Source organism: Triturus cristatus, chromosome 1_2, assembly GCF_964204655.1.
Source record: "Triturus cristatus chromosome 1_2, aTriCri1.1, whole genome shotgun sequence".
NCBI classification, from domain to species: domain Eukaryota; kingdom Metazoa; phylum Chordata; class Amphibia; order Caudata; family Salamandridae; genus Triturus; species Triturus cristatus.
The window spans coordinates 448,068,172-448,084,993 of record NC_140580.1 but is presented as its reverse complement, the minus strand read 5'-3'; the positions used below and the strand labels follow the sequence as shown (position 1 = coordinate 448,084,993).

General features: G+C 46.9%; 1 protein-coding gene across 4 annotated transcripts in view; it reads right to left on the bottom strand.

Moving 5' to 3' along the window:
* Positions 1–16,822, bottom strand: part of IDE (insulin degrading enzyme) — a 1,118,175-nt gene that overhangs the window by 180,326 nt on the left and 921,027 nt on the right. For all 4 annotated transcript variants that reach the window (XM_085606153.1, XM_085606152.1, XM_085606150.1 and 1 more), the window contains exon 20: positions 12,672–12,839. In XM_085606153.1, coding sequence (XP_085462279.1) covers positions 12,672–12,839 — 168 coding nt within the window. The remainder of the gene's footprint in view (positions 1–12,671; positions 12,840–16,822) is intronic.

The following is a 16,822-nucleotide window of genomic DNA, read 5'->3' as shown; positions in this document are numbered from 1 at the left end:
CTTCTTCAGGGCTGAAAGGATATACAACAACACAATGTCTGAGCTAATATGAACCCGACAAAGGTCATATGATTCTGAGTGAGGCAACCAGTGTGGACGAGTGAGCACCCTCTGTGACATACCAATTTGTGTTATAGAGGAAGCACATCTACATGTCAGGTGCTATGTCCCGGTGGATGGTGAAAAGGTGAGCATGTGTGACAAGATATGTTGTTACAGTACATAGCATATGAACAGTGACAATGGTGGGGTTTTAAGCAAAAAGTGAAAAATGGGTATGAAAGTGTGTTTGAAACGGGATGCGGAGAGGAAGAGAGGGAGATGGGAAGGAGATAGAAAAAGGGAAAGAAGTGACGTGAGAGAAGAGAACTGTAACTGTTCGCCCGATTTAGCTATGGGGAACTGTATCTGGGAACAGAGTGCAGTGACATAGCACAGGAAGGCGTGGAGGGCAGAGGTGACGAGTGCACACAAGAATAATGGTCTAAAGCACGCACGACAATAATGGTCTAAAGCAAGCTCGGCAAACCGGAGCCCGTCGTGACTGGACGCAAAAAGGCTCGGGGTAGCGCCGTGACGTGAAAAAATAACCGAACACGAGAACTCATCCTACCTTAAGGCATACGCCTTCCATTTCTGTCAGATTTTACTTTTCTGTCTTTCCTAACCTCCTCTGCACTCTTCTCTCTCTCACAGCTCAGGATTTTCTTGAAGTACTCGCCGCCCGTTTCTTACTCCATTCCGCCATACCTTACAATTTATTAAGTATTCCAGCATTTGCCACCTCTATTTGAACTCGGCCCCGGATACTTTCCTCATCTAGTCCTTTTGCAGTTCACGCCACATAAATGTGGTTTGCGTTCCAGTTCTTGTACGTATTCTCACCCATATAACACCACGCAACGACAGGACCTCACTTCCGGTCCCAGATGCTGGGATCCTTGGCTGTTCACAGCGTACTTGCTGATACAGGCATGTCATGCCTGCAGCTGCCCTTTATGCCCTGTTTCCCCAATGTACGTTCTAACAAGTTCAGATTTATATAATTTATCCCCACACACCTTATCGGGCCTTTCCTACGTGAATGAGAGACGGACCTCACACCGGTGCGCTGCCGCTTTTCTGGCACCGCAACACCATGTTGATGCTCTCAGCTTACTCGCTGATCAGGTACGATTCCACTCCAGTCGCCGATTACTTAACGCATGTTTACGCTTAACTACTCAGCGATGTACTTTCTCTCACCAATGCTGCTTTACTCATGACCCACGTATGCTCCCATCTGACCAGTTACTGAGACTTACGGGGCAATCTTCAACCATTAACCATTACTCCCAGACCCCTGGGTCTTTCTCTGTTTTCAGTGAGGTCCGACCCGAATGTCTTCCCACATAGAAACACATTTTCTCAATTTGATCAACGATCATAAGTAACAGGGCCATATCATACTTCGCAGACCCACGTAGTTTTGAGTATTACCGAGTGCCATTAAGTTCTCGCCCAAAACTTGCACTCTATGATACCTCTTGGTGCTACACCCCCATTCATGCTCACATTTTCCGCTAGTTTGTGACTGACGCTTGTGTCCTCTCTTCTAGACAAGCCCCGATCACGGCTCCACCTCACGCTCCCTACCGAGGACCGCTCGTGGCCTAGACACACATACCTCCTCTTGGCAGCCAGGACGGAATTACAACCGGAGAAGAGGTGAGTTGCCCCCCCACTTTCTTCCGCCTTGCTCTTCTCATTCCCGAGCAGTGCAATTAACGTGCATATTTTCTCTTACAGTGAAGCTGATACTTTGGCTCCACAGCATGGTCAATATTCCGGACCCCACATTGTTTTGGATATTAACTTACCTCCATTAGCCGGCTGGGACAAAAGTACAACCGGCAGAGAGGTGAGATACCTCCCCTCTCTCTCCCCCCACTTTCATTTTCCTTGTGAGTTAATGTTTTCAGTCTTCTGACTTTCTCCTCTTTACTCTTCCTCTCCTTCAGATCAAAGTTCTTTTCTTTGCCTTAAGGTCGGATGACTTCTTGTGTTTGGTAATTTTTTCACGTCACGGCTCTACCAGAGCCTTTCTGCGTCCAGTCATGATGGGCTCCGGTTCGCCGAGCATGCTTTAGACCATTATTGTCCTGCGCACTCGTCACCTCTGCCCTCCACGCCTACCTGTGCTATGTCACTGCATCTGTTCCCAGATACTCTTCCCCATAGTTAAATCGGGTGAACAGTTCTCTTCTCTCACATCTCTTCTCTCACTTTCTATCTCCTTCCCATCTCCCTCTCCGCATACCCTTTCAAAGACACTTTCCTACCCATTTTCCCACCTTTTGCTTAAAACCCCACCAGTGTCACTGTTCATATGCTATGTACTGTAACAACATGTCTTGTCACACATGCTCACCTTTAGACCATCCACCGGGACCTAGCACCTGACCTGTAGATGCGCTTCCTCTGTAACACAAATTGGTATGTCACGGAGGGTGCTCACTAGGCCACACTGGTCGCCTCGCTCAGAATCATATGACCTTTATCAGGTTCATATTCGCTCAGACATTGATTTGTTGTATATCCTTTGAGCCCTGAAGAAGTCGTGGGGTACTTCTCCAGACGAAACGTGTTGGCTGGCAATCGTTCAGGATTAAAAGAAGAACACAATACTCCTGATTGTTCATCGTTATTTTTATTACACTGTTGTACATTGAATGTTCTGTCGGAGATAATTTATGACACAGAGTACTTACTCTGCAATCAATATTGACGTGTGCACAGGCTTGCAGCAATTGTGTGGGACCTCTGGTCTATAATTTAGGGGGTTCAGGGTTAACCCCCTCCTGTTGGCACTGTCTCACGTACACTATCGGAATATAACACGAACACTCGTTGCAGGTGCCAATTCCTAACCACATACATACAATTAAAACCCTGTCCTTTGTCTTCAGTACCAAATTATGTTTGTGTTGTCTGTGAGGACCAGCATCAAACTCTCCTTTATGGACAGGATGAAGGCTTTGAGAGCCTGGCAGTTTTCTTGGAGTTCCTGAAGATTTGTGTGGAGAGGTCTCATCTCCATCTCTCCCACATGCCCACTCACCCCCCTCCAACCCAGCAGCTTTAATTCTGTCACAACCATGGAATCTAGGAGGGGCACGTTCAGGTTGGCATTTGCCATGCACCACTAAAGATTCTGCTCTGTCCTTTACAAGACCAGAATGGAGTCAGAAAGGCAGTCCTACTGCTGCGTCCACTGGAACTTAATGTTTCACCAGTGCAGGGCCAGTACATCACCTGCTATTTAGAATGAAAAGGATATAAATATCAAAAAGCCTCTGAGCCATCATCATCAAGTTATAGGATTGAGCATGAAACACTGGGATCATATTCTGAGTGCCCCAACTCATTTAGGTGCCATGGTGTCTAGAAAAGCCACAATTAAGGGAATCTTCTGTGTGGGGCTCAGGTGGGATTTTGGCTCGTTGATGGAAAACCCCCAACACATCACTAGTTCGTCTGTCGTCCGAAGGTGGCCTATGCCAGACCAGGGCGAGCCCACACCTACATCAAGGTACCACTTGGATTCCTGACCTCCAAAAGTGGGCAGTGACCAACACCCTCACACCAAGCTAGTGACAAAAGGTAGGTAACACAGCAAATTGAATTGGAAGTGTCCCTACTCCCGCCATGAATGCCACAAAATGCCTGTGGGACTGCAGGAGGGTATATGAAAATACACATCCTGCAAGCCCAGTGTCACCAACCCTGTTCAGTCCAGAGCAAGAAGTATTGGAGACATGGGTTAGGATTTTGAAGTGGTCTTTCCTCAGAAAGACATTCAGTGGGCAGAAATCGAGCATGGTCCTGAGGTCTCCGTCCTTCAGAATAAGGAAGTAATGAGAGCAACGTCTCTCGCCAAGACCTTTATAAGCTTGATGGTATATCCTTGGAAGCAGAAGATTGACTTCATGCATTAGGGTTGCAGTGATCCTCCGAAACCTGCAAGTGTGGGGGAACGACATGGTGGGGAACAAATAAATGGCAGTATGTGCCTTCTCTGAACTGTTTGCATGGCTCACCTTCCTGATATGATAGATCTCCAGCCAGGGAAGAAAAAACTGTTTATTACCTGTAACTCCAGTTCTCTTGCAGGGGAATCTCCATGATAAGTCATAAGCAATGAATAGTCCCGCCCACGTGCAGGAACCGCAGACCACTTTTTCCAATATATTTTCTTAAGTGTAGAGGTTTGCCTTTCTCCAGGAAGGCCTGCAGAATCACGTAAGAAATAAATATATTATGTGGCCTATAGGAGAAGGCTACAGTAGCCACGTTTTTCATTTTGTAGATAGAAAAGGTGCCAGGAGAACTGTCTATGCATATCAATGCATGGTGTCTTTGTAGTACAATAGAAGGAATATGCTACTTACCAGTATGCATCTGTTCTTGGCATGTAGAGCTGCAGAGTTGTACACTTAGCATAGATCGCCATCTGGTGTTGGGCCCGGATGTTTGCAGTTTGTTTTTGTTCTTTGGACAGTCTTTGGAAGTCACGAGTTCGGTGACTCCTCGTTCGGTCCATACTGCGCATGGGCTTCGGCTCCATCCTCAGATTGTTTTTCGCCAACAGGGAAATGATGGAGCGTAGTAATAACAGTGAGAAACCCATGTGTGTTGTATCTAAATAAGATGGACTGGAACGGATACAGGTAGCCGGGGAGGCGGGTGGGCGTGTACAACTCTGCAGCTCTACATGCCAAGAACAGATGCATACTGGTAAGTAGCATATTCCGTTCGAGGCATATGAGCTGCAGATTGTACACTTAGCATAGATTATATAGCAGTACCCAACCTTAGCGGCGACCACCGGTATCCGTTGCAGCGGTTTGAAAAAGTGTCTTTAGTACAGCCTGGCCACACTAGCTTGTTGCTTGGAATGCACGTCTACACAGTAATGTTTTGTGAAGGTGTGCGGTGTTGACCATGTGGCTGCTTTGCTAAGGGTATGTTCCCTAGAAAAGCCATAGAAGCCCCTAAATTTCTAGTAGAGTGGGCTTTAGGTGGAACAGATAATGTTCTTTTTGCCTTTTGATAGCAAATTTGTATGCACTTTACAATCCACCTAGCTATCCCTGATTTAGAGATGGGGTTGCCTTTATGTGGTGGAGAGAAGGAAACGAACAATTGTTTAGTCTTCCTGAAAGGTTGCGTTCTTTGTATGTAGTACAGCAAAGCCCTCTTAACATCAAGTGTGTGTAAGGCCCTTTCTGCAACAGATTGTGGTTGCGAGAAAAAGACAGGTAATTCCACCGATTGATTGAGATGGAAGGGGGAAATGAACTTGGGCAGAAACTTCGGATTTGTACGAAGTATGACCTTGCTGTGATGTATTTGTAGGAAGGGTTCCTGTATAGTGAACGCTTGTATTTCACCGACCCTTCTAAGGGAAGTGATAGCTACGAGGAAAGCTGTTTTCCAGGTGAGGAACTGTAGCTCACATTTATGCATTGGTTCGAAGGGTGGACCCATTAGCCGTGTAAGAACTACATTTAGATTCCATACAGGGGAAGGTGGTGCCCTGGGAGGAATTACTCGTTTAAGGCCTTCCATAAAGGCTTTAATAGCGGGCACTCTGAACAGTGATAAATGCTGTCTGTTTTGTAGATAAGCAGCGATCGCTGCTAGGTGTAGGCGTATGGATGAATATGCCAGGTTACACCTGTGAAGATGGAGCAGATAGCATATGATGTGCTGTATGGATGCATCTAAAGGGTTGATTGTGTTGTTACGGCAGTAAATCACAAATCTTTTCCACTTTGCGCCATAGCATGCTCTAGTGGTAGGACGTCTGGCTTCCATGATGATGTTCATGCAATCAGGGGGAAGGTTAAGGTAGCCAAATTCTAAGATTTCAGGAGCCAGATCGCAAGGTTGAGCTGAGCTGGGTCCGGGTGCCTGATTTCTCCATGGTTCTGGGTTAGGAGGCATGGGGACAGGTGCAGTTTTTGATGTGGTACCACTGATAGCTGTAGTAGTGTGGTGTACCACGGCTGCCTGGCCCATGTTGGGGCTACCAGAATGAGTGTGAGGGAGTGCTGCTGTAGCTTCCTTACCACTAATGGAATTAGCGGGAGAGGTGGAAAGGCGTATGCAAATCTGCCTGACCAGTTCATCCATATCGCATTGCCTTTGGACAATGGGTGTGGGTATCTGGCGGCGAAGCTTGGGCATTTTTTGTTTTCGTGGGTGGCGAAGAGGTCTATCTGAGGATGCCCCCACTGTTGGAAGAATGGGTTGGATGCAGTTCCCATTCGTATAGTTGTTGCGTTTGTCTGCTGAGCAGATCTGCCATGGTGTTTTGTACGCCTGGAACGTGCTGTGCCAGGAGAAAGATGTTTTGGGGAATTGCCCATCTCCATATGCTCTGGGCTAGGCGGGAGAGCTGGGGAGAGTGTCCCCCCCCCTGTGTTTGGATATAATACATTGCAGTCATGTTGTCTGTGCGAATGAGGACTGCTTTGCCCGAAATCTGTTTTTGAAAGGATTTTAGGGCTAGAAAGATCGTCAAGAGCTCCAGATGGTAGATGTGGAGCGATTTTTGCTGTGGCGTCCATAGACCTTGCATTGTGAGGTGTAAGAGGTGTGCTCCCCAGCCGGAGAGCGATGCGTCCGCTGTTAGAATCACCTGAGGAACCGGGTCCAGGAACGGCCGCCCTTTGGAAAGGTTTGTGGTATTCCACCACTGCAGAGAGTGATGGGTGCGGCCGTCCACCAACACCAGATCCGTCAGCTGGCCATGGGCCTGGTTCCACTGTTGTGCTAGGCACTCTTGAAGTGGACGCATGTGGAGTCTTGCATGGGGCACTATGAAAATGCAGGACGCCATCATTCCTATGAGCTTCATAAACACTCTTGCTGGAAGAGAGTGTTGGGGAAGGAATGTTTTGCGCAAGGCTTGTATGCTTGCGATTCTGGCTGAATTTGGATAGGCAATACCTTTGGAGGTGTCTATAGTTGCCCCGAGATATTGCTTTGTGTGAGATGGTAAGAGGTGGGACTTTTGGTAGTTCACGGTGAAGCCTAGCCGGTGGAGTAGTTGAATGGTGCTGTTGGTATGTTGCACACATTGATTGTAGGACGCGGCTTTTATTAGCCAGTCGTCTAGATAAGGGAAGACGTGAATCTGTTGACGCCTGAGGTGTGCTGCTACAACTGCTAGGCATTTGGTAAACACCCGTGGTGCGGTGGTGACCCCGAAGGGGAGAACCGTGAATTGGTAATGCTGACCGTCCACCACGAACCTGAGGTACTTCCTGTGAGAAGGGTGTATTGGAATGTGAAAGTATGCGTCCTTCAGATCCAAGGTAGTGAGAAAGTCTCCCTGACAGAGGAGTGGAGGACTTGTTGTAGGGTGACCATGTGGAAATGGTCTGAATGTATGTACGCATTTAGAGGCCGGAGGTCCAGAATGGGCCTCAGGGTCCCGTCTTTCTTTGGTATAAGGAAATACAGGGAGTAGACCCCTAGATTTTGCTGATTGACGGGGACCTGCTCTATAGCGTGTTTTTGGAGGAGAAAGAGCACCTCCTGTTTGAGCAGTGTGGAATGTTCTTGAGACATTGGACGGTGTCTTGGTGGGATATTGGGTGGGGTAGATGTTAGCTCGAGACAGTACCCGGACCGAATAATTTGGTTCACCCATTTGTCCGATGTTATGGATTCCCATGCGTGGATAAATTGTTGTAGTCTGCCCCCGACCGGAGTGGGATGGTTTGGGGGGAGGGAAGGGAAGTCATTGTGCGGGCGGGGTTGCGGAACGGGTGGTGTTAGTTTTGCCCCTGCCCTTATTGTTGTTGCCTCTGTAACCACCCCTTTGGTTGCCCTTTGAAAAGGTATTTTGAGGAGGGGACTTGTAGGAGGTAGAGGCGCTATCGGTGGAGAAGCCTCTGCCTGTGCCACGAAAGGATGAGCGTCGAAAGGAGCGTTTAGGGGCCTGTGATTGGAGTGCCCCCATAGACTTTGCTGTGTCTGTGTCCTTTTTCATCTTTTCCAACGCTTCGTCCACCTTTGGCCCAAAGAGAGTTTGTTGATCAAAAGGGTGATTTAGAATGGACGCCTGGACTTCAGGCTTGAAACCTGAGATCCTGAGCCAGGCATGACGACGAAGCAGGACACTGGTATTTATGGCTCTAGAAGCAGTGTCGGCTGCATCGAGGGCACACTTAATGGAGGTGTTTTTTTATTAGTTTACCCTCCTGTATCTGGTCATGAGCCTTGCGCTTGTGTTTTTCGGGGAGGTGCTGCATAAGAGCCTCAAGTTCGTCGTAGTGTGCTCTGTCATAACGCGCAAGTAGCGCTTGTGTATTTGCAATGCGCCACATGTTTGCAGCTTGGGAGGCGGTGCGTTTGCCAGACGCGTCTAAAAGTTTCGATTCCTTGTCTGGCGGTGGGGCTTCTCCTGAGGACTGGGAGTTAGCCCGCTTTCTAGCTGTGGACACAACTAGGGAATCTAAGGGAGCAGGGCCCTTAATGTATGCAGGGTCTGTGGGTGCCGCCTTGTACTTTTTTTCTATTCTAGGGTTCAGTACCCTGGCCCTGACAGGGTCCTTGAACACCTCTGCAGCATGCTTGGTGACACCTTTAAGCATGGCCAAAATAGACGTGGACTTGTCCTGAATGTCAAATGTGTCCAGTAGGAAGTCGTCTTCCACTGGTTCGCTATGCATGTCCACCCCATGGTAGTGTGCTGCTCTCTGCACTAAGTGGTGAAACCCTAAGGAGTCCTCTGGAGGAGACGGCCTGGATGGGTATAGGTCGTCCTGAGGCATATCAGGTATGTCAGGGTTGTGGTAGTCTTCCCATGGGTCTGGGGTCCCCCGTGGAGTGGGGTCCATTGGGGCGTCCGCCGGGTCATAATCTGGATCCCCGTAATTCGGATCTGGGGACGGGGTCGGAGAGTGATGAGGTAAGGGTGGCGGAGACCTGGGAGGGGGAGGGGGTGGAGGAGGTGGAGGGGGAGGGGGTGGAGGAGGTGGTAGTGGGGAGGGCACTCTGAGAGGAGAAGTAGCAGAGTCCTTCCGCTTGGGCGGTGGAGGACGAGCCGGTGTGTCAAGACGTCTTTTCTTGACAACTAAAGTCAATAAGCCCAGTCTTTGGATCTTTAAATAGAATCTTTTGCAAAGGGTCTGGTGTAAAAAGATCCAGTGGCGCCGAATCGTCCGCTGGCGCCGATGTTTTCGGAGCCGAGGGTTTGGATGGTTTCTGTGCGCCATGCTTTTTTGGTACCTCCGGTTTTTTCGGCGTCGAAGGAGTTTTCGGCACCGGAGCGTCGGTGCCGACAGATTTGTGTTTGTGTTTTGTCGGCACCGAGAGTCCAGGCTTCGGCACCGGTGGCTTCGCAGTCGAGCTGGGTATCACTTTCTTCGGTGCCGGATGGTGTTTTTCGGCACCAGGCGTCGGCTGACTCGAGCCCGAGCTGCCGTGAGACTTCTGAGGCTTCGACACCGGGCCCGAAGGTGGGGTGATAGAAGCTGTGTGCTTGGTTTTGCCCAGGCCTGCAGGCGAGGGTGTAACCGGAGTCTCTTTGGTTTTGGGCGCGGGGGTGGGAGGGGATACAGTACTCACGACCCGCTGCGCCGGTGTGATGTCCTCCACGTCTGAGTCGTCAGCCTCGGAAGCGCTGACGACGTCGTCCTCCTGCTCGGTGTGTAGTTGCCTCGAAGCTTCGGCGTCGTCTCCGAAGATGTCCGGTGGAGCCGCTGTCGAGGAGTGCGCCATGGTGCGTCGAGCTCTTCGATCCCGGATGGTCTTTTTTGATCTAAAAGACTTACAGGCGGGGCAGTCTCTAGCCTCGTGTTCTGGAGAGAGGCAAAGGTTACACACCTGATGGAGGTCGGTGTGGGGAAATTTAGACCCACATTTTGGGCACTTTTTGAACGGAGTCCTTTCCATCGGCCGGGACCGGAGTCGAGGAGGGCCCGAAGGCCGGTGCCGATGTACGGGATGGAGAAAAGTGCCACTTCGAGAGATGAAGATTGATGAAGAAACTCGAAGAACGAGGATTTTCCGTCGAGGGTGGAACCGTAGAAGTTCGAAGCCGGAGCACGAAGTATCACATCCGAGCCCGATGGCGGAAAAAAACAATCTGAGGATGGAGCCGAAGCCCATGCGCAGTACGGACCGAAGGAGGAGTCACCGAACTCGTGACTTCCAAAGACTGTCCAAAGAACAAAAACAAACTGCAAACATCCGGGCCCAACACCAGATGGCGATCTATGCTAAGTGTACAATCTGCAGCTCATATGCCTCGAACATGTCTTTCGCAAACTCTTTTCTTTTGTAGAGTATAGAAATGAAGGTGTGTAGGACAGTGTAGACCCATAGGCTGCAATTATATGAGCTGAAAATAGATGTGGTGCCTTTAAGACCCCAGGGCCCTCCAGTATCCCATCATGCTTAGCTAGATGCATTTACCTCAGTTAATTTTTTCGGCACCTGCTAACAGGAGCTAGGAGCACTGAACTCTGCTTTTTTAAGGCTTTTCTCTTCACTATTCACGTGTGAATCTTATCAAAAACAACTTTATTCAATGTATTTCAGATCTCCCTTGCATTTTATGCAAATTTGTGACAGGAATTTGGGGTGTTCCAGACCCCATGATGTCTGTATTTGTTTTCCAGCAAGTCATCTTCCTAAAGATTGTCAACACTGCGGGACCTTTTCCATGCGAACCCTACGTGAAAGGGAGAAGATTTGCTTACAGGGCGTTGAAGGACAGCACAGAAAGTAGAAGCAGTCTACAGGTGATCCTACCGAGTGATGAAAGGGTCAGTCCTCTACCAGGACTTCTAGTTAGGCTGCATAATATTTTTCTTTCTTAAGTGACTCTGCAGGCATTTTTGAAGACAGGCGACCATCTACACTTAAGAAAATATAGTGCTTATGACTATACATGGAAATCCCCCACAAGACAAATGACTATTCCGACCTCCACCCGGCCTGGGAGGACAAACTAAAGATGCTTGGACACTACTGCAGCAAGGGAGAAATAGTTTGAGGACTGCTGTCCATACTGGATTGCAAGGTTTCTGTTGGTGTCATCAGTATGGCCTTGAAAGGACTAGGTAGGTTGCTGCAGTACAGTCTGTTAGGATTGGCACCGTCAGTGAGCTAGCCCCTGGGAATAGCCTCTGAATTTCCTGTATTGTTGGAGGAAAATGCTTAGCTGACATTAACAGCCCAAGGATTTTATTGTGGTGCCATTATCCTTGAACCGTTTTAGCTCTGAATCAGCTTCTTCTCCAAATAACCTGGATAATTTGAAGAGTATATCCCTTAAGGACACCTGCACATCACCAGAAACCCAGTTGGTCGCATCCACTGGGATCAAAACCGTGCTGATGCAGCCTGTAGTATTCAGACCAGGTTGAAGAACATACTTTAATTACCATTCTGTAAAGGGTGGACTAGTCATTCCTTGAGGCTATCCTGGATGGACGACAAGATGTTGCAGGCCATGTTCCACAGTGCAAGGGTTTACTTCCCCAGAAGGCAAATTACATTAATTGATCAGAGTGGTAGACCAGCCGGAGAAAACATTGGCATTCCGAAAGCATAAATTCTTTTTAACTGCCTAGCTGGAGGGTTGTTCAGAAAGCAATTTAGATGAACCTTGCTGGTTGAAGCTTGGAAATTCAGACTCTGCAGTACAAGGTGCCTAGTTAGAAAGCCCACATCATCAGGTGCCAACTTAGCCAGAGGTCGACTGGCTGATACACATCGCATAGAAAATGTAGCCAGAAGGGCATCCCTATGGGCTTCATTAAAAAGCAACAAAAGCTCGGAAGAAGCAGGCCCTGGTTGAAGAATCTCAGTCAAAGGATTTGTCTTAGTCTCTAAAGTAGGCAAATATAATTCAAGTGCCTCAGCTGCCATCCGAACCAGTAATCCAACAATGCTCTTTCTTCTATTGATGGACCGGGTAGCGAGTCTAGCTCAGTTTCAGGGAGCATGTTTAGCCCACTGAAATTTTGCAAGTTTACATATAATTAATCTTAAGTAAAGCGAAGGGGACAGGTTCCTTCCCCCCTCCTCCTATTTATTATCTTGAGTACTGTAGGGTGTTTCTCACACTGAGTGAGAGTCGGAACAAGAAACAGTATGCTGATTCTGGTGTGAGGGCAGCAGTAGTGGATTTGAATCTGGCTGCATAAGCACAGTTTACGCCTTCCTGTAGTTTTCAATTGGGCTATTGTTCCGTAGCATACAGTGCGCAATTTTAAAGCGGTCAGAAAACCGGCAAAGTTTGAAGATGAGTTGCTAGTCGAAGAGCACAGAAAGAAAAGGAATTGACATCAGTCCACCAGGACGGGGATATAATCAGCTCTGTTTCGGCACATTTGGGCGGTGTGGAGTCACCATGGAGTGCTACAACATTGCTTACTGGTGGGTGGGAGCACTGTTGAGGAATTCTCCAGATCCAGCTTGGTTAGAAATCTGGGTTATAAGTATCCACCAGAACCAAAAGTATTTACAAACTTCAATTGAAGATAGTTGAAAGGGGACTCCAGATTATTGCTTCTGTAAAGTAGCCAGTACACATCACAATCAACAAACAATGTTGCCCACAAACATAAATTATTAAAATGAAACTCAATGGTTAGTATACCTACCCAATTGTTCCTTGGTGCGCAAGGTATTGAAACAAGGTTCTGAAATGATTTGACAAAGAAGTTCGAGAAGCATATTCTCAGAAGTGCTTTGCATGTCTGTCTGATAGTAAATCTCTATGCCACAGTTATTATGCACTTCGTTTCTCTGCTGGTAGACAAACCAGCCACCTAGAAAACAGGATAAAAGTATGAATTAAATCATGTAGGCAAAGTTCAGACAACACAATTCAAAACCCTTATAACAGTTTATAATTCACGTAATTAAAATTAATTATACTTTTCATTCATGAATTAAGAGTGAAGTGAGCAATAACTTCAATGGCACAACAATTAAACATTTTAGAATTCAAAATCAACTCAAATCTGACAGTATGGACAAATACACGCACATTTAGTCATTGTTTACATACAGTCCGTGGTTTGTTCTACAAAATCTCTTACACAGCAACAACAACAACAAAAGCTAATTTGAATATTTGATGTGGTTTAGGGGTCAGCAACCTAAAACTCAACAATTCACATCGACATCTCATTCCAAAATATGTAATACTTGATTACAATTATTGACTCTTACAAACAAAAACTGCAAGGTGGTTTTCAAACTGCACAGGTGGTCTCGAACTGCTCAGTTTATAAAGCTCATTTTTAAACTGGCAATTTTAAAATTTCCAATTTCTCACAAAATACATACTTTGAGAAACGGGAATCATTATTTGCTCTTTGAAATCTTATTCCGTTAGTTAACATACATTCAAGATGGCTAAGGTAAAGGTTGCGTATTGCAGTCTTACCACCAAACTACTACGGTAACACACAACAGATTTTCTAAGCACCACAAGTAAACTGAAAGTTTCTGAAGAAATGAGAGACTGGTGCTTGTCTCTTTCCCCTCCCTGCTGAGTTATGCTCATGTGGGCAGTAAAGTTAGAAGTAAAAAAAAACAAGTAAGGGAATCTCTTATGTACAGATACAATGGCCTTACCCTGATCCCCAAAAACGAGTACACACACATATATTACTGTGTTGTTCTATAAGAGTATCTATAATAAACTGTTAATCTGCACATATTGTGGAAAAGAATGGTTGATTATAAATATTATGAACAGCTCTGAAATATACACTTTAGGGTGAAGGTTAAATATACTCCAATCATTACACATTCCTAAACAATTAGTCCAGTTCCTTCCTAAGTTATAAGTAGCTGTGTTACAGAATAGTTATTCTTTACTTGTATATGTCAAGTCATGTAAATAGAGATCTCCTGCATACCTTATTTTGCAATTAGGCCTTAAGTCAGAAATGCGTAGTTCAGCATCCTGCCAGCAACTGAGTTGTATGTTTAACCCCGCTCCTAACACTGGTGCGTTAATCTGTGAGAACAGATCTGCTTGGGTTCCCCCCCCCCCCCCCCCCCCCACACCTTTTGATTAAATTTTTTTGCTCGGGATAGCAAAAAAAAATTGTTTTTGCTAACAAATGCCTAATAGTTCTATTTGCAATCTGTGTCCGACTTCATTACTCCCATTCTGCAGTCTTACACAAGACCTGGTCCCTTTTTGCAGTGCCCCACCCCTTTCTAGTTAATACACTTTGTTACCACATGACACTTGCCTTGGTCAACAGTTTGATTTGAATACAGGGCAAACACATCCCACACTTGGGAATAGCCAATATCAGTGGCATTGAATTGTTACTGGATGGTATGTGGTTTGTACTGGTCCTAAACGCGTTTATTTAGCAACCCAGCTGCCCCGACCGAAGAGGGAAATTAACAGGGACACTGTATTGTTCCTTGCATGTCCTATCTTTGGTGCTGGGCGATAGAAGGTGGATGGGGCATTCCCCAGATGTCCGTATCCATGTTTCTACTGTTTGCATTAAATAAGTCATACACAGAATTTTCGATTAATTTTGCATTTCTATCCTCCTCCTGCACTGTGCTGGTGACTATCGCTCTCAGATAAATTTGTGGAAGGGAACTCTTCGCTCATGCCCTCGGTCTCTGTCCTCCCTTCCGCTTGCTGCGTGAGGAATCTTCCCTGCAAATACTCTGTTTCAGCGGTGTGTGAGGCACGCGGATGCCTCCATGGGCTTTACCGAGACCTATTTTGTTTTCTCAAGGGGCGACGTTAGACAGCACCACCCTTTATTCATCTCGGGAGACAGTACTACATTCTATCGCATCATTATTGCTGCTGAGAAGTATGAGGCACACTGAGGCCATTGGAGGACATGGGGAGTGCTGCTGGACCGACCCCCTTTACTTATTACCAGACGCATACCAGGGTACCTAATGCTTACCTAGTATCCTCTTGGTGTCCACAAGATATAACATTTCTATCTATTGCAAATTAGAGAGAGCATATGGGAGTGAGTCTGTGTGCCATTATTGGATCTCCGGGTTCAGCCTACTCCCTGAATGCCCTGCCTCATTCTTTAATATTGTGTTACTCCCCAGCCAGGAAAAATTATCGATTGGAATAGCTGGATTCGGTCGGAGCTGGATGGGGCTGGTGTTGGGGTTGAAGCCTGCAACCCAGTAGGCTTTGTATGAAGTACCCCTGTATTACGGTCTTTGGAACCGACTCTGGCTTTACCACCATTGGAGGACACTGCTGTCTGTGAGCCTACTCTCGACTGGACGACAAGGCGGGTGGAGGCCAGAGAAGGTGGCAGCAGAACAGCTTGAGACTCTGGTGCGGAGTTGTTTTTTTGTTTTTCTTGTTAAAATAGGGAAATGCTACTAACCAGTATGCATCTGTTCTTGGCATGTAGAGTTGCAGATCCATACACTTAGCATAGATCGCCATCTGGTGTTGGGTCCGGATGTTTGCACTTGTTTTTGTCTTGGAAAAGTCTTTGGGAGTCACGGGACAGGTGACTCCTCCTTTGGACTATAGTGCGCATGGGCATCGGCTCCATCCTCAGATTGTTTTTCGCCAGCAGGGAAATGATGGAGTTTTGTAAAAGACAGAAAGATGCCCTTGTATGCCGATATGGGGTTGCCTTTGTGTGGTGGTGAAAATGACACAAAAAGTTGTTTGGTCTTAAGAAAAGGTTGTGTTCTTTCAATGTAATAGAGCAATGTTCTTTTGACATCTAGGGTATGAAGAGCTCTTTCCGCGACTGTCTGTGGCTGTGAGAAGAACACTGGCAACTCTACAGACTGATTGAGGTGGAAAGGAGAAATTACTTTAGGGAGGAATTTTGGATTGGTTCTGAGAACAACCTTATTGTGATGTATTTGTAGGACAGGTTCCTGAATAGTTAACGCTTGAAGTTCACTAACTCTTCTAAGAGAAGTGATAGCTACTAGGAAAGCAACTTTCCATGTTAGAAATTGGAGCTCACATTTATGCAGAGGCTCAAAGGGAGGACCCATTAGTCTTGTGAGAACTAGGTTTAAATTCCACACAGGCGAGGGTGGTACTCTAGGTGGAATTATCCTTTTGAGGCCTTCCATAAAGGCTTTGGTGGCAGGCAAGTGATAGGTGTTGTCTATTTTGTAAATAGGCTGCTATGGCAGCGAGGTGTAGCCTAATAGATGTGTAGGCAAAATTACACCTTTGGAGATGTAGTAGGTAACCAATGATGTGTTGGATAGACACGTCTAGGGGATTTATGTTGTTGGTATGACAGTATATTACAAGTCTCTTCCACTTGGCTGCATAGCAGGCTCTAGTGGTAGGGCGTCTAGCTTCCTTAATGACGTTCATGCATTCAGGGGGTAGATCAAGGTAACCAAATTCTAAGACCTCAGGAGACAGATCGCAAGGTTGAGCTGGGTCCGGGTGTCTGATCTCTCCACGGTTCTGGGTAAGGAGGCGTGGAGAGAGGTGTAGTCTTTGGTGCGGAACTACAGACAGTTACAGTTGTGTGGTGTACCACGGTTGTCTGGCCCAAGTTGGAGCAACTAGGATGAGAGTCAGTGCAGGTTGCTGTAGTTTGCGCACCACCATTGGAATGAGTGGGAGAGGTGGAAAGGCGTACACAAATCTGCCTGACCAATACATCCATATCGCATTGCCTTTGGACAATGGGTGTGGATACCTGGCGGCGAAGTTTGGGCATTTGGCGTTTTCGTGGGTGGTGAAGAGGTCTATCTCTGGTTGCCCCAACATTTGAGAGAATGGCTGAAGAACTTGTGGATG